The sequence below is a fragment of the Camelus ferus genome, chromosome X, assembly GCF_009834535.1.
Source record: "Camelus ferus isolate YT-003-E chromosome X, BCGSAC_Cfer_1.0, whole genome shotgun sequence".
Lineage (NCBI taxonomy): Eukaryota > Metazoa > Chordata > Mammalia > Artiodactyla > Camelidae > Camelus > Camelus ferus.
The window spans coordinates 17,017,908-17,044,968 of NC_045732.1; the positions used below are offsets into that span (position 1 = coordinate 17,017,908).

General features: G+C 46.4%; 1 protein-coding gene across 4 annotated transcripts; it reads right to left on the reverse strand.

Moving 5' to 3' along the window:
- Positions 1–788: 788 nt before the first annotated feature.
- On the reverse strand, positions 789–21,034 carry GEMIN8 (gem nuclear organelle associated protein 8). Of its 4 annotated transcripts, none has more exons than XM_032475785.1 (4): positions 20,877–21,034; positions 13,231–13,275; positions 12,175–12,616; positions 789–1,358 (listed from the first exon to the last, which is right to left on the reverse strand). In XM_032475785.1, exons 2-4 carry the CDS (start codon positions 13,240–13,242, stop codon positions 1,102–1,104), a joined length of 711 nt encoding a protein of 236 aa, XP_032331676.1. In that variant the 5' UTR covers positions 13,243–13,275; positions 20,877–21,034; the 3' UTR covers positions 789–1,101. The 4 variants fall into 4 exon arrangements, with proteins under 4 accessions (XP_032331676.1, XP_032331678.1, XP_032331677.1 ...); XM_032475787.1 differs by having other exon boundaries at positions 12,181–12,616; positions 20,877–21,033; XM_032475786.1 differs by having other exon boundaries at positions 20,755–20,887.
- Between the last annotated feature and the right edge of the window lie 6,027 nt (positions 21,035–27,061).

Genomic DNA, 27,061 nt, shown 5'->3' on the forward strand with positions numbered 1-27,061 from the left:
TTTGTCTCAGGGCAGGGGCCGAAATGTGCAGCTAAGCGTTCTGAGGGAGGACCCTGTCAATACCACATCTTTTCACCACCCTGTGATGGATGTGCTAATCTTCCGGGGTCAGCACGGCTCACCCTGGCAATGCACTGTAATAACTTATTTAAAAAGCAGCTGGCTTTTATAAATGGACTGGGCCATCAATTTTTAGGTTTTCATTCTCAGAAAGGTATTCTCTTATCAAAACAATATTTGCTATCCACAGTAAGAGCTTAATTCTACCTTTTCTACATCAGAGGAGATGGCAGAGGTGAGCAGGTTTGGGAGTCACTGTCCTTTGCTCTCAGTGCTGGATGACATTCAAGCTCTGCAGAGATAAGCAGACAACCAGAAGGACGTTAGACAGGCACTCTCATTCCTTTAGAGCAGGGGGCAGCAAGCTACCACCCAGGGGCCAAACCTGGCCCACGGCTGGTTTCTATAAATGAAGATTTATTGGCATGAGGCCACACCCATACGTTTACTTACCCCGCTGGCTGCTTTCCTGCCCTAAGGGCAGAACTGAAGAGTCACAACGGACCCTGCGGCCTGAAAAGCCCAAACTATGAAGTCTCTGGCCCTCATCAGAACACGCGCGCGCGGAGCTCTGCGCTGGAGGAGCAGGATTTGTCCCACAGGTTCGCATGATTTTCAGCAGGGTTAAGGACTTTGAGGAGGAGGGGACAGCTGGCTCATTTAAGGCCTGTGTCTAATTCAGCTGAGTTAAAGATAGAAGAAAACAGAAAACGGCCCAAACCAGGCAATAACTCTAAGTGAGAACTTTAATAAACTGGACAACATCACTGACATTAAAAACCAGGGGGAGATAGATGAAGTGGTCACTTTATGTCAAAAGGGAATCCCTCAAGTTGGCAACAGGACATGTCGATCTCCAAGTGGCTGATGTTGCAGCTCCCCTCCCGCTGCCCCAGGGCGGGCCCACGGGGATTCTGGTGAAGTGCTTATTCTATCTCCGCATCAGGTTCCCCCTTTCCCCTAGCAAACCCACAGGAGAGGGGGACGGGGTGAATGCACAAGGCGGGGGTGATGGCTGGGGCCCCGGCGCCCAGGCTGGGCTCAGAACTTGAGTGGGATGACCGGCCAGTACTTGGGCTGCTTTCGGTCGCAGTGCTTGTCGAAGCTCAGCTGCACGGCCGCCTCCATGGCCTGGATCTTGGCGGCGGCGGCCCCGTAGAGGCGCTGCATCTCGGCCTGGCGCCGCTCGCCGGGCCGCTCGGAAGGGGGCTCCACTGAGCGGCGCGTGTCGCAGTACAGGTCGTGGTCCGCGTTCACGTACTCCTCCAGGCGGGCCGCGTCCAGCTCCTGCTGCCGCCCTGGGGAGCAAGCCACACGCCCGATGAGTCTGGTGAACCTGGGTGGCCCCCGGGGCCCTCCGCTTACCCTTTCTAACTCCCTTTGCTAAGTCAGGCCCGGCGGTGCCGGCTGAGACGTTCTCTAGACTCTCCGGCAGGACCTGCACGTGGTGATTATCTCCTTAGTTAGGAAGCGCACGGCTCGCTTACTGGGGGTCTGTACGCTGACAGCAAGGGCAGAAAGCCACCAGGAAACAAGTCACCCCGAACTATCAAACCTCTGCAATGGGCCCTGCAAATACATAAAAATGAAACCACGTGGGTTTCTCTTTTCACTGACCACAAGCAGCCCAGCCAGGCACAGCCGGTGGAGCTCCCCTGGTTTCAAACACTGCGCCAGGCCAGCAGGGCCAGCAGGGAAACGCGAAGCCTCCCAGGAAGCCCGGTACAGCGAGGAGTAGTACCTCCCGCCGCCAACGAGCTGGTGCGGGGAAATCAGCTCTTCGGAAGCTGGTAGCTAGGGAAGGCAAGGATGATGGACGGGCCCCACACCCATCCAAACACAAGCCGCCCTGCGCGGGGAGAGGGGAACCTGCTCACCACCCGCTGGAGGTAAAAGGTCTGAGAAAGGGCAATTCTGCAGATGGCAGGATGGCCTCGGCCGCCCGTCTTGCTGCCGTGTTAACACGCCGGCAGCGGCCCGCCGACGTCCTCACCACGGGATGGGACCTGCCCCTCCACCTCGCACGACAGCTGAGGCTACATTTCAAGTGTGATGGTTATATGCCCTAAACCTACGCATTTAAATAAGGGTTCTTGTAAAGCAAGACATATTTACTCGGGTTCTTCTCCGCTCTATATTTCTTATTACCGCAAGTCCTAGGATCATAACTTTTCTTCTTATGTAAATAGAAAGAACGTAAACATGTCAACAAAACATAAGGTCAAATTGAGCCAACTGATACAGATTTGTGGAAGCGACTCTGTCAAGAAAAGAAAATGACAGGATACTGCACACATCTTGTAGCCGCCACTGCCACCAAGAGAAATGCTGCTTAGTAGGGAGTAAAGATGGTTGTAGGGGAATAAAAACGATGATATAAATCATTCTTTCCTTGTTAAAAAAAGTCCCAGAATGAAAGCTCAGCATGGAAGGGAACATGACAGTGAGTGGATCAAGTGTGAACAGCAAGATATTTATGTGGCTCTGCTATGTGGGTGTCTACGTGCAGTCAGTCCCCAATCCCATTCTTTATAAATCACACCTTGGAGCCGGAGGGATGGAGTTTTATAAATGTGGAAACATTATTAAAAATGCACGTGCCCATTTCTGTCTGAGCACCTCTGTGGCTTATTTTTATCTAAGGAAGTAACAGACGGATAAGCCAAATGACTGTCAAGCAAAACAGACGCAATCTGCTCCCTAATCCATGGAAAAGACAGAACTGACTATGAAACGCAGAACTAAACCAAAATACTGGCCTGCTAGGCCAATGAATGGGAGATCAACAAGCATTTGTTTCTCACTTTTGGTCTTTCTGGCAAGTCTGAAACATCAGGCTTTAAGATGTTCAGTTCTCACGGGCGTTTGAATTCTACCCCCCTCACCACCACCACCGGGGTCTACTCTTCCAAAGCCTTGGCTTCTCCACCCTAGCCAGGGACAACAGATCCCCTCTGCCACCTGTGAGAGCCCTGGACACATCACCAGTCTTCAGGCTCTCATTTTGTCACCGGCCCCGAGGAAATGATCCTGCATGGCGGGGCAGCTTGGGGTCTCAGAGCCTCTGCATCTCGAGGGCAGAGCTTCCCTGATGACAGACTGTTTACTCTCGAATTTGTCCCAAGACTAGAATCATTCTCACTGACAGATTTAGTGACACAACAGACCTTCAGCTTCCCAAGTCTCCGAGTTTAAAAGTTTTAATAAGCACTGGAATCCTGGCTTTCTTAGGAAGTGTTGTTCTCTGCCGTTAGGATATTATAACCTTTTTACTTTTGCATCTTTATTTTTCTTTTCCTGATAGCTTAACGTGGTTATAATGATGCTTCTTTCTGCTGCCCTTCTGACAAGAACGATCTTCCAGACATTCAATTGGTAGAACAACTGTACACTGAGAGCCCTTTCCTCTTCTGGCTGACAGACAGCTGTGGATGAAGCACCACGTGGTACCAAAGCCACCCCAGCCAGCCGCCCATGAAGCCTGTGCAGGTTTCCGTATTTGCACTCAGTGTGCGCTCACCACATCAACAATCACAGGGTTTGAATTCTTAATACAGTTTATGGCGTAAGAATAAAAGAATAAGATACACAGCCCTCTGTTCTCTGTTCTCTAGTTACATTTCCTTCACATCCAGGCTCCTTCATGAAAATTTAAGGCCCAAACCCTTGTCCCTGTCTTGCCTTGCAAGAGGTGTGGATGTTTCCTGTTTTCTGGCTGGCGGGTAGTTGCCGGCAAACAGAGATCGGAGGAGCAAGAAGCGGGTCCCCTCTGTGGGCAGATGGGCTGCGGGAGTCCTCACGGGGGAGGGCCCTGGGGCCCAGGCTCGCCCGTCTCCCCAGCCCCAGGGGAGGCCGCCACACTTGCCCCACCACAGGTGTTCAGAAATGGTTGTCAAGAGAAAGCTCTGACAAAGGGTAGACACAATTTTTTGTCAATAATGGTTCCTTCCAGATGCTGTGGAAGAAAAATGACAATCCAGGGATAGAGAAACAGATGCTCAACTCTCAAAGGGCGCTGGGCCGAGCCCCTCCCGCAGGTTCCTTAAAGCCTCCATGGTGGAGAAGTCAGAGGAAGAGGGGGCAGCCCTGAGTTGGGGTCTGATTTTGTTCCCTTACATCTGAGTTGCTTCACCTCTACTTACTCACATAATTAAAAAAAAAATCCCGATTTCTAATGTTAGAATACAAATCTGAAGACCAGTCAGCTTAAAAGCAAATACCAGGGGGATGGAGCGGGGAGAGAGTACAGCTCAGTGTTAGAGCACGTGCTTAGCATGCACGAGGTCCTGGGTTCAATCCCCAGTCCCTCCATTAAAAAAATAAACAAATAAACCTAATTACCCTCTCCCCTCCCCAAAACCCAAACAACAACAAACGAACAAACCAAAGCAAATACCCTCAGGCTGGTTGGGCACTGGAGGCTACAGGTCACATGTGAAAGTCCTTTAGGGTACACTGACTTAGGGGGCCAAGCAAACCTTAGGACGCAATTCTCACTTGAAGGCATCTGCTTACTCTGTTCTATTTATTGCTTCCTCCCTCCCAAAGAAAGAATGGATTCTCAATGACTGACAGTTTTTCTCCCAGTCAACACAAGGTGAGGGCTCAGCCAGCCAGATGGAGAACCAGCGGACCGGAGCGGAGAAGCAGCACAGCACACCGCAGACGCAACTGCACGGGAGCCTTGGCATGGCGAGGCTGGCCGCTCTCACTGAGAACAGCTGTGGGGCTCAATGTTACCAAGCACTTTTTTCTTGTAGGGTATTTGGCCAAGGCAATTTGTTTTAATACGAATCGGAGTTTCTTTTTAGATTCCAGCTTTCAAACAGGCTGGGAGTGGGTTGAACAGTATCCCCCCAAATTTCCATCCACCCGGAACCTCAGAATATAATCTTACTTGGAAATAGGGTCTTTGCAGATATAATTAAGGGAAGGATCAAGATGAGATCATCCTGGATGAGGGTGGATCCTAAATCCAATGAGAGTGTTCTTATGTGAGACAGCAAAGGATTACAGACATCAGGGAGAGCGTGTAAGGATGGTGGCTGAGGCCTCTCTCGCTCCCTCTTCGGAGACGGCCCGCACTCTGTCTATGGAGTGTGTACCTACTTTTACTCTAATCTGAGCACCCATCCTGCACACCTCATGGCCTTTCTCTCGACTTCTGAGACAGCTTACACTCTACGCAGGTGTGTATCTCTCTGAATAAATCTACCTTTACTCAACCGTGGCTCGCTCTTGAATTCTTTTCTGCGCGAAGCCAAGGACCCACACTTGGCGGGGTGCGTCCCAGAGGCCCCACCTAGACCCGGGACACGGCCCTCCTCACGCCCCACACCTGTTTTTCCTGCACCATCTCTCTGGTGCCCAACGTGGGGCATTTAATTAAAGAAACAGGGTTCAAAGGGCATAATCTCTATCTGCCTACTGGGCTACAGCTCCCCTCTCTTTGGAGGGTGGCAGGGGGTTTCTCCTGCGCCCTGCAGATTCAAGTCGCCCTTTAGGTGGCGGCGGACGCTGCCTGCAGGACCTGGTAGAGGCCCGCTCTCTAGCCGTGAAGGAGCCCACCGAGCCCAAGGCTCTTCTCCCCTCCATCTTTTCTCATTCTCTCCTCTATCGCTCTCTCTCTTCAGACTTGACAAGATCCACCGAGGCGACCGCTCAGACATCCAAATTAAGACCACGTGGCAAGTAATTGGCAACCTGATTGGGTGAGATTCCCCTCCGTGGTTCCTTGAGCCCAATTCCTTAAAAAAAGAAAAAAGATGCTGCTGATACTGCAGCTACGGTGCCACAGGCCAAGGGAAGCCAGGAGCCACCAGAAGGTGGGCGAGACAGGCCCTCGAGCCTTTGGAGGGAGCGTGGCCCTGCCAACACCTTGATTTCAGTCTTCTGGCCTCCAGAACTGAGAGAATAATTTCCATAGTGCTGAGCCATGCATTCAGCCGGTGGTAATTTGCTACAGCAGTACTAAGAAACTGATTCAAGGGTTACCATGTATACAGAGTTAAAACAAGAAAAACAGTATTATACTATGAAGGAGACACTCTACTGGATTCCATCCAGGTTCAGGATATAGAACCCCGGTATTTCCCCTCCATCTATACACTTACGTGATGTCACTAATGTAGACTTAAAGTCTGTAACAGAAAAAAAAAAAAAAAAAAAAAAGGAAAGAAAAACCATAGAAGTGGCTTGGACTTCAGAGAACCTGACAGAGTGGGCAAACATTCATTCAGTACTCCACAGATAATTAGCCCAAGGCAGAACACTTTGGAGGACCGAGCACTAAGCCAGATGAGTGTTAGAGAATGTGATTTCCCTCCATCTTTCTAGGGTTAGCCTGTCTTTCTGATTATATTCTCTCCTATGGCACCAGAATTAATGACCTTAGCACAACTGAGCGACAGCACTGACGTGATTTATATCACACATGCCTCATTTCTGGCTTGTCAGTAACACAGCCAGAACACAGGTGCCTGCCAGCTGGGCTGTGGCCATGTCGGACGGGTCTTCCGTCCTCACCCAGCATCCCTTGCTCCACGACAAATGTCATCCCAAAGTCTGTGGACAATCACCATCTGTACTTTAATTTTTCATTTTTGGTGGGGAGAGGTAATTAGGTTATTTATTTATTTATTTCTCTCTCTCTCTTTTTTAATGGAGGGACTGGGGATTGAACCCAGAACCTTGTGCATGCTAAGCACGTGCTCTACCACTGAGCTCTACCCTCCCGCCTTCAGCATCTGTACTTTTAGAATGAAAGTGCATTTCCATCCTGCCCTTCCATTTTTCTACGGCCATTCATACCTATCGCCTCAATGATGGGTCTGATGCCCGTCTGAACATCCGGGCTGGGTGAAATGAGCCCACGTGGTGGAAATTTGCTCCGTCAGTAGGACTGCAGGCTTTAACCTCACTAAGGCAAACGGCTCACCGGGCACTGGGCTGTGGGCTTGGCTGTATCCTCTCGGTTTTCCATGGAGGGTGGACCAAGGGAGAGCCAGATGGGGTTCCAGCAGACTGACTGAGCGCTCACTAGGAAACCTAGAGTCTACATCTTCCCACTCAGGCGGACACAAAAATGGAGCAGGTGTCTCCCATCAAGAGTCTACAGAACACATCTGGGCCCTTTGGTAAGAAGAGCACTGTGAGTGCTGGGTGGGGATTGGACCTGTCCCTTTCTTCCCCTCTCATTCTGCACCAACCCCATTCCTCAAAACTTCGAGCAACATTCCGTTTCTCCACAACTGCCCCAAGGGGCTCCTGTCACTGCTGAGTCCACTGGCTCCTTTCTCATGTGTAAAAGTGCCCACGCCCCACGCTCCATGCCTCAGATGGACCTTCCAGGGATCTTTGTAAACTTGGTTTTGTCATCTCTTCCCACCTGCATCTGCTCGTGCCGAACATGTCCCTGTTTGGCCCAGCATCTACCCTAAAACACAGGTGACAGCTATCTGACTGGCTGACGCCTTAGACCACAGTGGCAAGTGTCTGTTTTGGGGGACCTTCTTCTCTATGAGGAATGAGAATTTTCACTCATTTTCCTTCTAAGGATTATGACGAGGCCCTTGCAGGCGCAACTGATGGCTATTTATGACTAAAAAATGATAACTTTCTGGACTGAACAATAAATATTTTTCTGAAGAAATAACTGAAACACAGTTGACCTTTTAAAGCTTCACAACTGTCTCCTTTCCCGTAAGTAATGCTACCACTGAAGTTCTAAATAACAGAAATATCTTGCTAAGAAACGGTGACATATAATCAAAAGCATGCCTGTTACCACTTCACAAAAGGAGTTTTTTCCTGCTTTATCCATATTTTTTATTTTTTCAGAACCATTTGAAAGTAAATTGCAGACATCATGACAGTAATACTTCAGCATGCATTGTCAAAAAATAAGGCTACTTTCCCACAATACCATTATCTCGTCTAATAAAATCAACAATAATTCCCTAGTAGCATCTAATAACCAGCCCTTATTCATCTCATTTGTTCCAAAAATCTCTTCTATGATTGTTTAAACTGGGACCCAGTCAAAGACCACATTTGTCTCCACAAAAGGAGCTCTTTGTTTCTCCTACTTAATTTTTTTTTGTTTTTATCACTGAAATATGCGAAATTAGAGATTATCTGGAAGAACAGTAATCACAAACCGGAACATGCTGTCCCGTCTAAAGGATTGTATCCTAAGAAAATATTCAATAAGACTCAGATGACGACGAACTGTATCACGTACATGTTCCTGTGGAAGTGAATACTACTGAAAAGCTAAATCTCTCACGTTTAGCTACGCCTTCCCTTGCTAGTAGTATTTTATAAAATCTGTGTTCCCTAGCTGATTCGTGCTCGGAGTTGAGTTGGCCCTTATTGAAGAAGCAGCTTCTAGTGGCTCAAAGAGCAAAGCAGCTTCAATCAGTCACATGACTCGGGTCCCTCATCTCTTTATTCCAACATTTCCCAATGGTGTCTGTACCAAACCCTCCATGAGCATTTTGAGCGAAGGTAATGGATTGGAAAGCAGCACGGGCATTCCCATTACCTGCGTCTGAATGCCATCATTCAGGATTGCTCCAAGGAACATGGATCGATCCCACACACGACCCAAAGCGTGGGTGAAAAGAAACAACGCTGGCCAAGTGCTGGCCGTCATTTTTGGTGGTATGGCATCAGGCCCCGGCAGCTTCTTCTAACACAGACCACGGCTTTCACAGGAAGATTAGACCCTGACACCACAGCCTGTCCTCACCCTCATCAGACAATTCTCACGTCTCCCGGGGACCTGATAATGCTTTCAGGGCAGACTGCAGGGCACAAGAGCATCGGAGACCCCAGGACAAGCAATTCTGAATTATGCTACAACTATACATTTCAAAAGCACAAAGTAGCAGAAGCTAGATGTGCTGTTATTAGGAAGGGAGGGGGTTCATTTCCCAGCCCATGTATTTTACTGTATTAAGTTATGTCAAGCAAGAATGTCCTCGAAGCAGAACTAAAGTTGTGTTAATGACTACTTTGACCAAATTGTACCAGTGGCTAAATCTGAGGGACACCAAAGCTCTTCTTTTCTGTCTTAAATATTCCAAATCAATTTAAAAGTTTAAAAAGTGCTGCCTAGAGCAGAAATATGACTTTTTTTTGAAGTCATAGACTACTTTATCAAAATTATGCAGAATCTCAACTGAGCACTAATCAAGACAAAGAGTATCAGAGTAAAACCAGTTTATCGTCAACAATCCATGTTAAAGGATGAGTTATTAGCAACTAACCATAACAACTGACATATCTTGGGCACTGACTTCTGAACACAGTGCCATTCTGTATGTTTTCTCTTCTTTTCTCATTTAATCGTCATAATAACCATTCCATTAATTAGGACTCCCATTTCACAGGCAGGGAGACTGAGGCACAGAACGGTTAGGGTAGGTGGTGCACAGGAGGATGACAGCCTCCAGCTAGAAAGTGCTGGAGTGAGGCTGGAAGCCCGTGGTTTGAGCGGTTCTGTCACAATTATTTCGTATAGTTATTCTAACGATAATGTAAATACTGGCAAGTAGAGGTGGAGGTTGTAAGGGTTTTCATATCATTCCCTTTTTTGTTGGTTTGCTATCTAGATCATGGTAAAATAAATATGTACCACATCTTTTTTTTACAGTGATGGCAAGACCTGCGTGGTTCACTTTACATCCCACTCACAGACTGCCTCTGGGAACAAAGAAAATTGTGGCAGAGTGACTGTATTAGTTCTCTAGAGCTGCTGTAACAAAGCACAGCAAACTGGGTGCCTGAGCACAACAGAAACGCTCCGTCTCACAGTTCTGGAGACCAGAAGTCTGAGACCAAGCTGTCGGCAGGGCCGCACCCCATCCAAAGCCACTAGGGAAGGTCTGTCCCAGGCCTCTCTCCCAGCTTCTGGCAGTTCTGGGCTTGTGGTGGCCGAACTTGTCCTCACGAGGCCTTCTCCCTGAGTAGGTGTCTGTCCGTGTGCAAATTTTTCTCTTTTTATGAGGACCCCAGTCATACTGGATGAGGGCTCACCCTAATGACCTCATTTTAACCTGCTACCTCTGTAAAGACCCTATCTCCAAATAAGGTCACATCCTGAGGTCTGGGGGGTTAGGGCTCCAACAAATCTCTTCTTAGGGGACACAATTCAACCCATAACAGTGATGATAATAGTATGATTTGGAGCCCTGATGTAAACTAAGCAGATTTAGGAATAATATCAAACAAAACACGAAGTTCCTCAAGTTTATGAAGTATTCAAAGCCTACCTCACAGAATCACAGCAAGTTTAGCACTTTAGGGGATAAGGTTTGAAAAGTTCTGATTTAAGGCTCATAATTAATACTAAAATACTTCACTCATTCATTTCAAAATAATAGTAAGTGCCAGGCACGACTTAGCAAGTCAGTTTCATGACTTTTTCTTAACCCACCTAGAATTCTACTTGACAAACACAAGAAGAAACAGGGATGGCTCTTAACCAGGTATCTGTAACTGAACTGCTAACACAGAAAGGATGCATTTCATTATTTTACTTTCATTTCATTCATCTCTATCTTTCATTGAATAATTCTATTGGGTTTATTTTAAATTAGCAGGTAATTTAAAATAGACCTTTAGAAGACTGAGGTCTGTGCCCATCCTTAATTACAACTTCTATCACAAAAGCATCACTCTGATAGGAAAACCATGTTCTTCTGACTTCGGGTAAGGACAGCAGAAAGAAGCCCTATCTCCACACGATTTTCTTTATCAAAAGCTGTAACCAACAGCATTCCAACCACACGTGGACATGCTCCAATGCCTGATCTCCCTCGTTCATTATATACTTTTAAATCAGACTGTTATTTCATATGTATTTTGAAAAAAAGGTAAAATTGACTTATGAAGATCAAGGAAAGACATGTCTGTGTGTATTTTAAAAAATACTTGCTTGGATATACTTTCTAATATGCATCAAAGAAGTCAACGGTTTAATCAAAAGAAGGGAAGTTAAAAAAAACACTGAATGAGTAGTTTAGTGATGAATCACAGGCAAAGACACAAAGGGCATGAGACTTAAGACACAGCCCATTGCTCTGTTCCTGGCCCCTGGTGGAGATCAATAAATACTAAGCCATTATTAGGAAAATGTAGATCATTAAAGATGGAGATGAAACTCACCCATTCCCAGGCTTCGCTGTCTCTGTTTAGTAGAAAATTCTAGGTAAAATATATAATTAGGACTCACTTTTGAGACTGGGCACTGGTTGTAAAAGGGAGAAAAACATCTGTATATCTGTTAGAGACACTTAAAATAGAAGTGGGTTTGGGATCTTAATAGTAAAAGAATCATGAAAAGCAGTTCTAGTTTTTTTTTGTGGCCAGTTAGCAAGAAATCAAAAAAAGAAAATCCCGGCTTTCCAGCTGAAGCTCTAAGGCCACTACCACAATTCTCTAACCCCAGGGCAGACGGCCTCAGTGCAGGATCAAAGCAGACTGGTTTAAGCACCAGGCATTTTGTTACTCTGCTGACGTTCACATTGATCTCTACTCCAAAGGGAGCTTAAGATTTAAGACGTGGTAGCTCTGTAGCACCAGGAACGACTCAGAGCTGTGTACACCAGGGAGCTGGCAACAGTATTTTAGGAACCTAGCAGTCTTAGGGACAAAACCTAATCCCTAAGTTTGTGCTAGAGGAACAAGCACAGGAATTGGAATCAGACAGACCTTGGTTTGAACGCTCACAGCAAATTACTAGTTGGGCACCACAGGACAAGTCCATCAACCTCCTCAAGGCTCACTTTCCTGTGTGAAATGGGTTTATCACCTTGAGGGGCTGTGGCGTGGTTTACGGAATGCGCATGCGCACACACGGCACGAACCCCCTCATCTGGGGTAGGGTCTCAAACCCCGGAAATGGCAGAGGTACTACCGGGATCAGCTTTGTCCTAGAACTAAAGAAGAGTCCTATATGAAAACAACTCTGGACGCGAATGCAAGTGAGGTCCGTCATCACCAGAGCGTTTCCAGGCTGAGAACTGGGTGTGAAATGTTATCTGGGCGCGAGCGAGGAGTTAGAAGACTACAAACGCGGGAGAGAACGCGGCCCACGCGCCGGCTCACACTCACGGCGCTCCTCCCGGTGCCTCTCGGTCTGCGCGAAGTACTGGCGCAGCTCCTCCGTGATCTCCATGTTGCTCACGTCGCACTCGATGCCGCCGTCGGACTCGCTCTCCTCCTCCTCCTCCGCGGCGGCCCAAGCCGGCTCCTCCCTGCCGCGTGGACGCCGCCGCCCGGGCCAACCACGGCGGGAATAATGGCCGTGGGAGTCCCACGAGGCCCACTGATGCTCGTAGGACGGAGGGGACCCGCCCTCCTGCGCCTGAGCCATCGGGGGTTGGCCGTCGGGAGGGCGGTACCACTGGGAACTGAAGAACGACTCCACCGCCTTCCTATAGGCGTTCTGGTGGCTGCGCATCCACGCCATTGCTTGGTGGTAATGCTGCCAGTATCTCGCATAGACAGGATGAGATGCCCAACCCTCGGGGGCTGGCGTCGATGCCATCTACAGAATAAAGGGAAACATGGGCTGGACACCACAAAGTTCCTCCTCGAGAGAAATCCTCCAACGCTTGATCAACCAACCGACGTGTGTTTACTGTCTCCTAAATACCCGCTCTCCATTAGGATGCTACTGGCCCAAAGAGGACAAGGGACAGGTCCATGCCCACGAGGGACGCCAAGCGTGTGCACACCTGCTCTGAAGTACGGGGGCATGAGGCACCCACAGAATCACTGGTTTAAGGTTATGGCCCCTTATAGAGTGGGGACAGAGGCTAATAATGATCATTTTTAGGTAAGATGTGGGGAGCAATGACCTGATGTCTATTATCTTGGCCCTCTCTACCCACTGAACTAAGTCACTAGTTCCAAGTTAGAAAGGCCTGTTAAGAACCACAGGATGTTCTCTAGCCCTCCCCTCTCTGCCCCTGAAACACCTGCTGGCCTGGCCCCTCCTCAGTGCCTGGGATGGAAGATGACTAGCAGAGCACCCAGGGATACGTCACTTCTAGTTTTCTGATGTATTTCTTTGGGCTTCTCGATCATGAAAGGAGAATACCAAGACTTGGAAGACTAAAACTGACCTTTTTCTCTTATGAGTTAAAAAAAAAATCTTACCTTTGCTGCCATCTCTGATTGTGAAAGTCCAAATGAGCAGCCAAACTAGGAAAGAACGACCACAGTGCAAACATCTGGTCAGTACAGGGGTGTGATTTCGTGGCTATTTTGTGCTTTGCAAAGCAGCTCTTCAGATGAAGGCTGCTTCTCCCCAGGACCGTGCCTGATCTTCACGTAACACAGCACGACAGGACCCTGGCACCTGGGCTATGACCTTGTGGGCTGAACAGGAGGGATCCCCTTGGTATGATTAAGTGGCTCAAAGGACACTGCATTTTGCAAACATAGTACTTGTTTCCCTATTGAAAGGAAAGCCCATGAAAGTCACCGTAGAAGTAGTCTTAGGTATGTAAAAAATAATACACAGAATATGAACTAACAACATACAACTATTACTTTATTTACTAATCCTTAGCTCATGCCAGTGCCTATTTAGATTAACCCTGGATGTTCCTGAGGCCTGAACCAAATAGAATATGTCTTGCCAACTCACAGAAAACCTGTGCTGAGTCTTGCCTCAGGCCTGGAGAAGCCTCTCTAAATGAAACATCTCTGCAGGTTGGGCTGTACCCTGGGCTTTAAGCCCCCTAAATGGGCCTTGTTCTGGTTTTGACCATCATAGCATCTCTCAGCCTGTGCGGGACACCAGGCTCTCCCTGCTTAACCACTCTGCCTTGTCTTGGGACAGGAAACTGTGCAAAGGAGACTGTCCACCAAGCGGCCGCGGAGAATACCTTTGCTCAACGGCCTTGTTCTGCCAGGATTTGCTCCTTTTCTCCACCCCTCTCTTGTGATTTACTGATCGGGCAGGAAATACCTCAAGGTAAAGTTAAATCTGCAGCTCCACCTTTTACAACCTATTTAAAACAGATTTCAATTTTTCCCCTCCTTTTCAAGGGTTCAGAGATGCTAAAATGCCAGCCCACACCAGAACGCACAAAAAAAGCGAAACAAAAGTAATACCCTACAATGCATGAGAATTTAAGCATCTACGAGATGAAACCACTAACACAATGTGATGCTGAGCAAACAGGCACTTGGGTTTTGAAACTTTGGAAATCCGATACTGAAGGAGTCCCATTTTCCCTGCTTCACTTAATTATAGCATAGAATTTAAGTCTCTTGGCCTTAAGAAATAAACTTGACTTATTTTGCAATCTCCATCCTGTGTTTTGCTAGGGGTAATGTGGAAAATTGAGAGGTTAACTTGACCACATCTTTTAAGATTTAGCCTAAAGAGAACGATTCACATTCTTTTAAAATATAATAAGCTTTCGAATAGAGTATTTCCAAGAGGGCTGCCATGACCTTCCGAAAGTGTATCTTAAATAGCCCACACTTCCTGTTCCCTGTTCTGAATTCATGAATACACACAAACGCAGTGAACCTAAACTGGGAAAAAGCTAACAAGTGCAGTTAAAATACAAGTGTAAATTAAATTCACAAACTATAATTTAAAGGCTTAAAACATGGGCAATTATCTGAAAACCTGGCCCTAACTGCTACATGCTTCACAGGCTACTGAAGAAATATATACATAAGTCAGTACGATTAGAGGACTAACCACCTACAGAGGTAGAGCCAACACAAATGAAATTACAGTAGAAATTAGCACATACTTGAGTCCTAAACTGTAAGGTGCAGCCTTTAAGTGGCTAATTTGCTCTAGCCAGGTTTTATACTTCTACCACTGAAATCTGAGCAGCTTTCTGAGAGCCTACAGCACATAATGACATTAACGTGAATTTCATGTGTATCTTAATCAAATTTGTTTTACAGATTAACAGTTAGCATAGCAATTGCATTAGAAAAGTCTAGGAGATGGCTGCATGTCTTTGTGAAATTAAAAGTTTTGAGTCCAGACTTCTATGCCTTATTAAAAACGTATTTAGAGCCAGATCACTGTAAGTATTAATTATCTTGGACTGGGAAATCTGACAGCTTCAGATATGTAATAAACATTATTGTGACTGAACACTACTGTAGACCTCGGAAAATCCTGTTTTTATTTATAATTGGGAAAATCCAGCCTACCTTTAGAAGCAGTAGTGCCAATATTCTGAAAATGCACAAGATGGCTTATGAGAGGCTCCCCTCTGCAGGGGTGGAAGTTAGGCGTGCACGCTAGAAGAGACAACTGTTTAAGAGGTTCAAGTGTAATTCATCACGTTTGCCAGGCTGTTCAAATGTCAATGGCTGTGATTAAAAAGGGGATGGGAGTGCTAATTTGAGGAGTGGTTACTTACTTATGCCTTTGATTCAACAAATACTTTGAGAGAAGGGCTGCCCTGTAACACTGCCTTGGAAATCGCGAAAGGCACCCTGAGCGCTTTTGCAAGAAAGAAGGCAGGACAATGAGCTGGGAGGACCGAAGAAAGCCAACTCTCGCATTTGGACCAGAAGCAGTTCAGACTCTGTGCAGTGTGCCAACTACCTATAAAGTACATCAGCTAATCTGCTGAGATGCTACACTCTTCAGACCCAGGCTATTAAGGAAAGATGCATTTACATGAATCATGGAACACAGGCAACTTTGTCATCGATTTTATTCTGATTATGCTTTCCTCATTGTTTTGGCCACTGGGACACTTATAATCAAATCTCCTGTCATCCTCCACACGATGAGAGCCCGGGGCGGCATGTTGAATGTGCTGTTCATGTCACCCTTGGCTTCATTATTTTCTCACCCCAAATTCCAAAACCTGTGTATCACATCCTTCTACATTTTAAGTACTTTTAAGATTGCTAAAATCCTATAGTCAATTAAAAATAGTTCCTGAGAAGGAATGACAGATTAACCAATTAGTTTCTCTAAAATCAAATCAAATCAAGTACAGAAAAACACATCTAAAGAAAGAGCAGCTTGCATAGAGCTTTATAATTATTATTAGCTCACTATTTCCAGTATTACTCTTGGTATTTTATGTCAACAATTTTTTTTTTCTTAAAGGGCCAAACAGTAGATATTCTGGGCTTGTGGGCCACATATGGTCTGTCACATATTCTTTCTCTTTTTATTAATTTAAAAAAAAAAACCTTAAAAAATGTAAACACCATTCTTAGCTCCCAGGCAGTACAAAAACAGGCTGTCGGCCATCAGCTGCCCAGCCCTGCTTTACATGAATACATCATCACGCTGCACAGACAGCCCTCAGTATGCCAAGCATCCTAATTATTCCTCGCTTTCCAGGTGGAAATCCGTGGAGGAAGTCTGAGATCCGCACACATCTCAGAAACTCCCAGGCTCAGAATGAGACGCGTGGAAGCAAGAAAAAGGTGATTATGACCAAAAGCAATCTTGGTGACTGGTTCCTAATATCTGCGACAAAAGAACCATCTCCGTGACCAAATAAGCAAAGTGGACCATTTCTTAAAGAGCTCCGGAGACATTTAAAGACTTAATGAAGGGGAAAAACACCCCAAACTCCCACAAAACAGGATCAATGGTCAGGGCTTAGAAAGCTTACGTGGCACCATGGTTTCTGGTGGAGATCCTACCTGCCACCCCATGTTAGGCAGTCACCCAACAAGGACTGGATGCGTGCCTATTCCCTGGAAGAAGGAACACACAGCCTTCCCTGCTGACCACATCTGTTAGTGCCCAAGGGAGGGTGAGAACCTCCTCTCAGAATGGGTCCTGATAACTTTTTCAAGCTGGTTACACTTTCCACACAGAGAGCTTAAGAACCCAATAGAAATGCCTGAGTTTCTTAAAAGCCAACATGAAAATCATTGGAGACACTACAGAAACACTTTCACACACCACCAGCACCTCAGAGAAAAGAAAGCTTATGGCGGCAGCAGACTGAGATGCCCTTTCCATGGTCTTTAGTTTCATCTTTCATTCCCCACCTCTCCGGGAGTGTCTCCTGCTCTTTCATGGCACCTGTCTCTGTGGACTGAACCGCAACGTTTCTCCTAATGGGATGCTGGAGCGGAAAGAAAAGAGACTGTCAATGTCAGAGAAGGCTGGGGTCCACACTACCGACGGGGCAGCCCTCCCCAGGGAGTACAATGGCATAACAGTCACTGCCCAGCTGAGCCCCAGCGAGTACAGAGGCTGAATTCATTGTCTGTCCTCAACCACCAGAAAAGGAAGGAAAAAAACAGCGTTGAGGTCATTCACAAAACATGGCCGAGACCCACAGGCAAAAGACAGTGCCTGAGTCTTGAATGATATATTTTTCCATATAGCCTTAAAAAATGCACTCATTCTTCAATGAATCTGCTTATCCTGAAGGAGGTATTTTTAAAGGCATCAATATACATGAACTGCAACACACAAGCTTTGTAGTTTTCAATGCATAAAATGTTGACTGTTTCCATCGAGTTATTAAAAAATGCCACCAGTAAGTAGTGTGGCGTTGATGAAAGCGACACTGTATAAATTCTTTTCACTGCCTATTTATATTCTCATCAGTATGGGATCTGAGATGCAGCTTTGCAACCACACAAAGAAAACACAAAGTCCCCTCAAAATGATAATGTATACTCTGCAACTGGATCTTCCTCTCTATCCTCCTTTTCCACTAGAATTTTGAAAATTAAATACATGAAAACTCATCTGTTTTGATTTTTTCACAGCAACACATTCAACGTCTCTCATTAAATAAGTTATGCCGGCTACAGCCTCGAAAGTCAAAACTCTCCTCTAAGGCTCGCAGGAGTTTGGTCCTCTGAGCCAAGCTGATAATTTGGGGGGGTCTAACTAGGCCTTCAATAGAAACTGTTTCCAGGTAGAAGGAAAGGGGGCTGCTGGAGACTGTTCAGAATAAACGAAGGTACGGTGAGAAATGTGGAGGACAGAGATGGAGTCGAATGCAGTTATCAGGAATCTCCGCACATGCAGTAATAACCCTATCAGAGAAGATGCCCTCCAGTAACGCACACGCCGGGAGGCGCCTCCTCAGCTAAGATAAAGGATAAAACGAGGTTTTTTTTTTTTTTTGGAGAGCACCGCTTCCTGCCGTCACCCCCAGCTATGGGAAGAGGCTGCCAAGTTCATCTGGCTTGCTGCCCACTTGGGCTCCCTCCTGTGGTTTTGCATGGTCCCTGTTTAGTGATGGCTCAAGTCTGAACGGCTTTTTTTCCACTCTCAGCAGTCCAAACTCCATCTTTCCACCAGACACAGGCCTCCTGCAAGTGCACATGCCACCATGTTCAGAAGGCCCGCGCCTCTCTGTTACTGATGGGAGAGGGAGCCAAAACCCTGAGTTTTCTTTCCTTTTCATTCCCTCAAAGCCAAACCCCAATTTACTCTTCGGGATGTTGCAATAAGAAGCAATGTCACAAAGAAGGCACAGCATGGGGGAGGAGAAAGACTGAAAGGATGTAGTTAACAATTCTTCTTTTCAATACAAATAATATTCCACCCACAGAACGGCACTGTTTAATTTGTCAGCAAGGGTGATGGGTTTGTGAATGGATTTATTTGCAAGTTCACCAGATCCCAATGTGACTAACTTAAGAATCTGAAGTGAAATATAAGGACACCCCAAAACAAAGCTACCCTCTGATTCATGAACACAACAGGCCGTGGGACAGCTGAAAATTGGGATCACAGAGGACATACTAATAATACAACGCAAAAGGGGAAACAGGGAAGTTCCCTTCTCTGCAAGTATCTTCTTCAAACACCAAAACCTAGCGTGACCGTAAAGGAATAAGGGCTGGGCAGGCAGGTGATACAAGTTAAGCGCGTATCAGTCAAAACCGTGACTTGTTTAAAGTGGTTAAAGCCACCACTGAAGGGCAGGAGCCTTATTTCAAATCTTACTTCCATAAACACACAAAGGCTAATTCCATGTTAATCTCTCTCTTTTCTGAATTTAAAGGGCATTCACTATGCCCCCTCATTAGGATATCTAATCAATTACTTGTAGGCACGGATTCTGCAATCAATTTCTTTTAACTTTCCTATTTTCCTTCCAGCATAAAAAAAATCAGAGCTAATATTTCCTGGCCTTGGATGCTGCTGGGATGTCCTTTCCTGTTAACACGCCCCTGCTACCTCCACCCTCCCTAAAATCATTGAGTAGCTAGTAACTCAAATAACTGCCTATAAAGCTCCAAATCTTTTCAGAAAGCAGACATTTAAATACATTAATATGTTTTCAAAGTTATTTTCAAATCATTTGACCTTTGATCAACAACAATGCTCTTTTTTTCCCACATGTTCACTTTTTTCACTGTTCTACAGCCGGATTTCCTATTGTAGAGAAGTACCAACGTCCCTCAGTGTCTGTGGGGTATTGCCTCCAGGACCCAGCGATACCAAAATCCACAGATGTTCAAGTCTCTTACATAAAACGGCGTCATACAGTTGGCCTTTGTATCCACGGATGCGGAAGAAGGGCCAACTGTAGTTCCAAGGGTTTTGCACCTATTCTCAGAATTCTCCAACCTCTACTCTATGCTTACATGTTCAGTTTTCCTCCCTATCCTTCTCATCTCACTCCATCCTTATATGTTGGATCCTAAAAACCAAAATAATCCTTCACCATCTGAAAAACACTTTGACAATGAAATTTCTCTCTGGAGCTTTAGTTTATATACTTTCTCACCACAGCCATGAATACACAAGAGGGGGATTTGTACATTTTACTGTGAACTTGCCTTCAGTTGTTCCCATTCAAAGATACTAGCCAACAGTGTCTGAAAATAGACCATTTCTGTTCCCATTGCCATCCCAAAGGGACTGTTACTCCTATAAAGTATATTAGTATAAACTGTATTTTTAAAGGTTACCCCACTTCACAATTCATGGGAACCCTAAGAGGAACCACAAGTGTCATTTGTTATTAACCTTTAGTCTAGACTTTAAAGCAATGTTATTCTCACTTAAGGTACAAAACAACTGAACACAGAAATTAGCTTGTGAAACAACTTCAAAAAAAAATCATTTCTGAAAACAATTAAAATTGTTCAGAACCGTCTTATCTGTACTATGGAACTCTCAGGATTTCAGAGATAAAAGGTACTTCGTTGGCCACTGGTTCAACTCCACTTAATTACTGAGGAAGAAAAGTGGGCAAAGATATTCTCCACCTCCACAGGTAAGGTGCAGATTAGACCGCAGGTGCCAAAAGTTCTCCAGATAACATCCAACAAAACCTCTGACTCCCACAGAGGTCAACGTGCGAAGGAAAGGAAAGAAAACTCCCCTGTTGCAGTAGACAGGCCAATGTTCTAGATACCCCTCTAAGTATGAGGCTGCCCTGGGCGATCTTCTGTTCTGATACTGGGCTGGATGGGCAAAATCCGAATTCACCTTCCAGACTTAGCTTAACACAGTGTTACCTGGTACATCAGAATCACATGGGGAGCTTTAATAAAAATACCGTTGGCTGGGCCCCACTTCTAGAGATTCGAAATTTAACTGGTCTGGGATAGAGGCCCGGGCATCAGAATTTTAAAAAGTCATCCAGTGAGTCTGATGCATGGCAGAGCTGAGAGGCTGTGGAACCAGTCCCCTCTCACAATTAACCAGAAATGATTTAAGAATCTCAAGGGCCTCTGGCCCACCTTTTGCCGCGGAATAATTACGACAACGTGATAGCCAAGCCCTCGGCTCTCCCGGTCTGAGGAAGCCAGGCCCAGGGGCCGCCAAGCTCCTCAAATGAAACCCCGGCCGCCCCCGGAGTCACCTCGAGGGAGCGTAGCTTGTGGATCCTGGGCGGCAGGCGAACAAGGACCTATTTCCGCTGGGAAACTGAGGATGGGGGGCCGTGGGAGAAGCTGTTGCCGGGGCGACTAGAAGCGGGCTTCCGGCGCGGATCACGTGGCTTCGACGCGCAGGAAGTCCCGCCCGCCCTGCGGGGACGTCACGTCCGCACCGCCTTCCGCGCCGCGCAGGGGGACGGGCGTGGGGCGGGGCTCCGCCCCTCGGGGCAGAGCGTGGGGACGGCCGGGGGAGGGCGAGGCGCTGGGGTCGCGACGCTGGGGCGGGCCCCCGGCCCCGCGCCCGGGTCTGGCGGTCGGGCAGTTGGGCGCTGGGGCGGGAGGACGAGGGTCGTTTCTGCACGGCTCCCGTCCCCGCAAGTTGCTTGGCGCTTAACTTTTCTCTCTTTTTTTCAACTTTCTCACCTTCGTTCTCGTCTTTAGTTAGCCTTTCCTCTTTTTAAAAATTAAAACGGAGGGTGATAGTGGCCCAGGGGGAAAGGCCCAGGCCTTGAAAATAGTCGCCCAGATCAGAGTTTGAGTGCGATTCTAGCGCTTAGTTTATAAGCCTCCCTAAGCCTCAGGTTCTCGCCCTGGGTAGATTAGTAATACCTAGTCCACAGTGCCTAGGGTTTGACAGCAGCCAAAAATGAGTGCTAATTAACATTTTTTTTAATCATTACAATCATCAGCAATTCGGGTTCTGTTAGCATCACAGAGGATTATTAATAACCAAGCATACTGGAAATCTAATTGGCATATCCTTTCCAAGGTAATTTGGCAATAGACCAAGAGCCCTAAAAGGGGGCATATTTGTTAAATTTTATTTTTTAGTGAAGTGTAGTTGATTTACAATGTTAGTTTCAGCTGTACAGCAAAGCAATTCCGTTATACATATACATACATGTATTTTTTTCATATTCTTTTCCATTATATGATACTACAAGATACTAAGATAGCTCCGTGTGTTATACAGTAGGTCCTTATTTATCTATTTTATATACAGTAATGTGTATCTGATAATCAAAGGGGGCATATTTTTGTACTAGAATGTTCACTTCTGAAAATTGATTCCAAGATAAAACAGACGTAAACCAGTTGCTTATTGCAGAATTATTTCAAAAAAAGTGGAAACTGGAAACAACTTAAATGCCTCCTAAGGGTAGATGGCTGACTCAATGAGCCTTTCTCAATGACATGAACATGATTACAGTGTTATTCCTATACTACTACAGAAGAAACACATGCCATAAAGAAATATTAACACGTAGGTACTGGATGCCTACTGTGTGTCAAGTATTATTCTATATCTGTGGTGTCCACTGCAGCCACTAGCTACATGTGGCTGTTGGGCACTTGAATGTGGTAGTCTGAATTGAGGTGGGCTGTAAGGGCAGATTACACAGTGAATACTGAAGAATTCGTGTGAGAAAAAGAATGTAAGCTATCTCATTTTAAAATAGTGACACCATGTTAGGGAAGGACTGTTCAGGTTAAATAACATAGAAGATTAAAATTAATTTCACCTTTATCTTTTTACTTTATTAAGGTGGCTCCTAAAACATTAAACATTATATATGGGACATGCATTATATAATTACATATGTCGGTTGGACAGTGGTATTCCGTTTCCCGGATATATGGTGGTAAATAAAACAGTCTTTGACCTCACAAAATGAACACTTTGTTGAGTAAAGCACAGACAATAGATAATTGTATACCGTGTTAAGTTATATGAAGAAAATATAGCAGGGTAAGGGCTAGAAAGTGTGTTTATATTGAGGGGGGTTATTTTGGACAAGATTTGTCTTCCACTGTTCAGAAAGTGGATGTGGGAGGAAATAAGGTATCTCTGGGTAGAATGGTGGGGGGCTAGTAGGGGTGTGGTGTCCTCTGGGAAGAGTCAGGTATGGATTAAGGCTGATGAATCAATTGGGGCCTGGGGGAATCTTTGTCAGAGGGAAGAAACTGCATCAGGGGAGGAAGGGAAGAGAGAAGAGGGGTGAGACACCAGGGAGAAAGAGCTCAGGGGGCCGCTGGGAAGAGCAGAACAAAGTAGGCCTAGAGTGGATATGTTTCAGGTAGAGTAAGGAATTACTGGACCACTCTGAGTTATGGGCTTTAGTACTATGAGTGTGTGTATATATTCTCTCTCTCTCTGGGTGTTAGGTATTCAGAGTCTTAAGGTAGACCCATCAGGCCAGGGACTCAAATTCTACCCACACACATGGTCCAAGATGGTGCTGCCTTGGCACACGTAGTCCAAGATGGTGCACCACTGCACCATCCTGCTAACCAGTGGGAAGGGGGAAAGGTGATGTGCCCTTTGTGTCTAAGGTAGGGTTTCTCCACCTTGGCCCAATTCTCATTTGAGGCTGGATGATTCTGTGTTCTGGGCGCTGTCCTGTGCATTGTAGGATGTTTAGCAGCATCCCTGGCCTCTACCCACTAGATGCCAGTAGCAGCTCCCAGTTGTGACAGCCAAAAATGTCCCCAGACATTGCCACATGTCCCCTGGGGGCTAAGTGACCCCCCCCCCCCAGTTGGGAACCACTGCTTTAAGCAGTGCTTTAACTACCACTCAGCAGTTTCCCGCCACACTTCTGCTCCCATCCCGCTGACGGCCAGAACTTCATCACTCAGCCGTCCTAGGAGTAAAGGAGTTTGGGAATTGTCTGCTGGTCAGGTACCCAGCTGAAAGCTAGCTAAAGAAGTCGAGACGCTAGCAGATTCTCCCACACCCTCGTTACAGGGAATGGAAATTCCATAGCTGATTGAGCAGGTGTCCCTGTTTTTTCCATCTTCTAGGCAGAGTTTTAGTCATTATTCCTTGTAGTTCACCTGCATGAAAATATTCGCGGTGAGGAGCACTAAGCACCGGAAAAGCAACAATCCCTTTTGGGGATGGCCCTCGCTACTCCAGAGGGCTGACCTCGGAGAGAAACTGGATTCTGAAAGGAAGGCTGGAGGCAGGATTTTTTTCCTTGTCTTTTGGCGCCATCTGGTGGAAATTTATAAATCCTCTTGCCTGCTATTTTCTTTCATTTGTCTCAGGCATAAAGCTCAAATTATAAATAACCCTTAACTGGATTTTAGCAAAACTTTTAAGAGTCCTTTAAGGTGAGGAACTGTTCAAAGCAGGGTTCGTCACCCTTAGCACTGTTGACCTTCGGGGCCCTGCGCATTATAGGATGTTGAGCAGCATCCTCGGGCTCTATGCAAGGCACCATTTGTGACAACCAAACCTTGCCAAATCTCCCTACAGGCGCGGGGGTGGTTGAAATCATCCCCAGTTGAGAACCATTCCTTTAAAGAGAGCATCTAAAAGTCCACGGTCTGTGAAGCCGAATGCCACAGCAGTCTCCCTCTCCTGTCAGCGTATCCTGGGAGCGCGCGTGGTGTGCCTGGGAGGGACAGAAGACAGCGCCGGGAGAAAAGGAGGCTCCGGCCACAGCAAGCCATTTTCTCCTTTGTACACTCTGTACAACTCTGCTCCTGCCTGTCCCAGCAGCTGGAGATGAGGTTGACTAAGGGATGCCAAAAGGCCTGGCAGGGGGATGGAGTGTTGCTTGAAACCCCATGGCGAAGACATCTACAGGGGCCATTACCTAAAGCCGGCAGTAGCTCAGAATAATCCCAGACTGTGACACGCGGCCCCAGAGCTCTTCTTGGGGATGCGTAAGTGTGGGTGGTCCTGCCAGGTATGGGAAGCCGTGGTTAATCTTGTGGGGCTTTTTGGATCCCTCGGGCACCCCTCTGTCACCTGAGTGTTGTGGAGAAACTGGTTGGGAGCCAGTTCCCCTGCCTGGGTCAAGCCAACAGTCTTAAGTCCTTTCCTCGAAGCTGGGAAAAGGAAAGGTCTGTTTCCCAGCAGTATCCCCTGGCAGGCTTCTGGCCCCTCTGAGGGCTCTCCTCCAATTTCTCTTTGATTTCACCTTCTTTGCCAGCCCCTGTCCCACCACCCACACCTCCCTTTCAGCGGTGAACCCCACCTCCTACCAACAAAATGAAGATGACCGGCTGCAGAGTCCATCACTTTGAGATGCACTGCCGTCTGAACTCGGCACTCATGGTCCTCTTCTTTTAGAGGAAGTGGAACCTTGGCTTTGCCTAGGCTGGTCTGTTCTTGTATGCCCTGGACCCAGGCCGGCATCCTCCCAGGCACCTTGCTCCCACAAGTATCCACCTTTCTCTTCGATCAGCATTCCTCTCTTCCCTGGTCCCTTCCCCAACAGCATCAGCCTTGCTCAGGCTCCCTGATCTTCACGATAGTTCTGGTTGATCTCTTTCATCTCTCGCTCCTTACTGTTCTTTCTACTTCTTTTTCTGTGAAAAGCCGGCTCCCTTGATTCCCTTGCCTTCGTTCCACTCAGCCCACTGCCATTCCTCTCCCAGCACGCCCATCACAGTACACCTGTCTCACTGAGGCTCTCTGTGGACTTTTTCCTCTTTCCTCTCCACCATCATTCGGCCTCTCTGCAGTGTTTGGTATGACTGACCAGGCCTCTTTCTTTGCAAAGACCACATTTTCCCTCGCCAAACTGCAAAAGTCGCACGTGCTTAATGCACAAAACAAAACACGAGAAGACGACACACACAAGAATAAAAACACAAGTCTCGGAAAACACGTGTGCTTAAGCATGAAGGAAGACAACAAGAAGCACTCCCACTATTTTAAAATAAGCACTCTTTCTCTATATTGTATGTCCTGCCACTTTTGTTCTATACGAATACATTTAAGCAGGTCCGTGCTACTCTCTTTCTTACGTATAAGAACATGTAAAACCCAGTGCTTTTTTGTTGACGATCTTTTTGTATAACTGTCCCCCAGAAAGCCGACTCTAGGCTGGAGTTTAGGGTGCGGGATGTTTATTAAGGAATGGCCTTGGGACTAACACCTATGAAACACAAATGAAATGTCTATGGATAGACCCACAAGATAGTACCCATCTCTGTCCAGCAGAGGGCACAGTTGTACATAGTTACTGATGGAGAAATACTTTTAAAGTAAGATTGGGTAGAACACGGTTTATCAACTGGGGCATATTGACATTTGGGACTGGGTGATTCTCTGCTGTGGGGCTGTCCTGTGCCTTGGGGATGCTTAGCAACATCCCTGGCCTCTACCCTCTAGATACCAGTGCTGCATAAGTGCGTGCACATCCCCTCCCACCCCCACCTCTCTTTCCCCTCCCTGTGATGACCAAAAACGTCTCCAGACAGTTGCCAAATATCCCTGAGAGCGGGGGGTGCCGAATGGCCTCCAGTTGAGAACCATTGGTGGAGAGAGAAGAGCTGAATTTGGATGTGGCCTAACAACAATCTTCCTGGACCCCACAGACGTCTCAGGAGCGAGAATGGCCCTTGTGAATTGTCAGAAGTGGGGCCGACATTGGCAGCAACTTGGATGGACCTGGAGATCATCATACTAAGTGAAGTCAGCCAGAAAGAGAAAGAAAAATACCATATGATATCACTCCTATGTGGAATTAAAAAAAAACACAAGTGAACTTATTTACAAAATAGAAACAGACTCACAGACATAGAAAATAAATTTATGGTTGGGGGGAAATGGGGTGTGAAGGGATAAATTGGGAGTTTGAGATTTGCAGGTACTCACTACTATATATAAAACAGATAAACAACAAGGTCCTACTGTACAGCACAGGGAACTATATTCAATATCTTGTAGTAACCTATAATGAAAAGGAATACATGTATGTATATGTATAACTGAAACATTGTGCTGTACACCAGAAACTGACACAACATTGTAAACTGACAAGACTTCAATTAAAAAAAAAAAAGTGGGGCCAAGATGGCTGGGCCTTTGCTTTCCCACAAGAAGCAGTCACTGGACAGGAGTCTCTGGAAAGGGGTGTGGCCTTGGGTGAGGCGGCTCTCGGTCACGGGAACACCAAGTCCTTCACTGAAGGGGGATCTGGGCCGTCAAATGTTCCTGACACGTGTCACTCTACAATTGTTCATTTACTTCTCAGCGTTTTCCGCTCAATGATAGAACTCCTGAGGATTGCGGCCATGCCTCGTTTGGTTCTGTGTCATCAAAACCTAGCCAACTACATGGGAATGAATGCTGGTTACATGCATTAATGAAAAGAAATGGGAGAATATCTGTGGTTATTTGGAGATTTGCAAACTTAAATACTGTAAT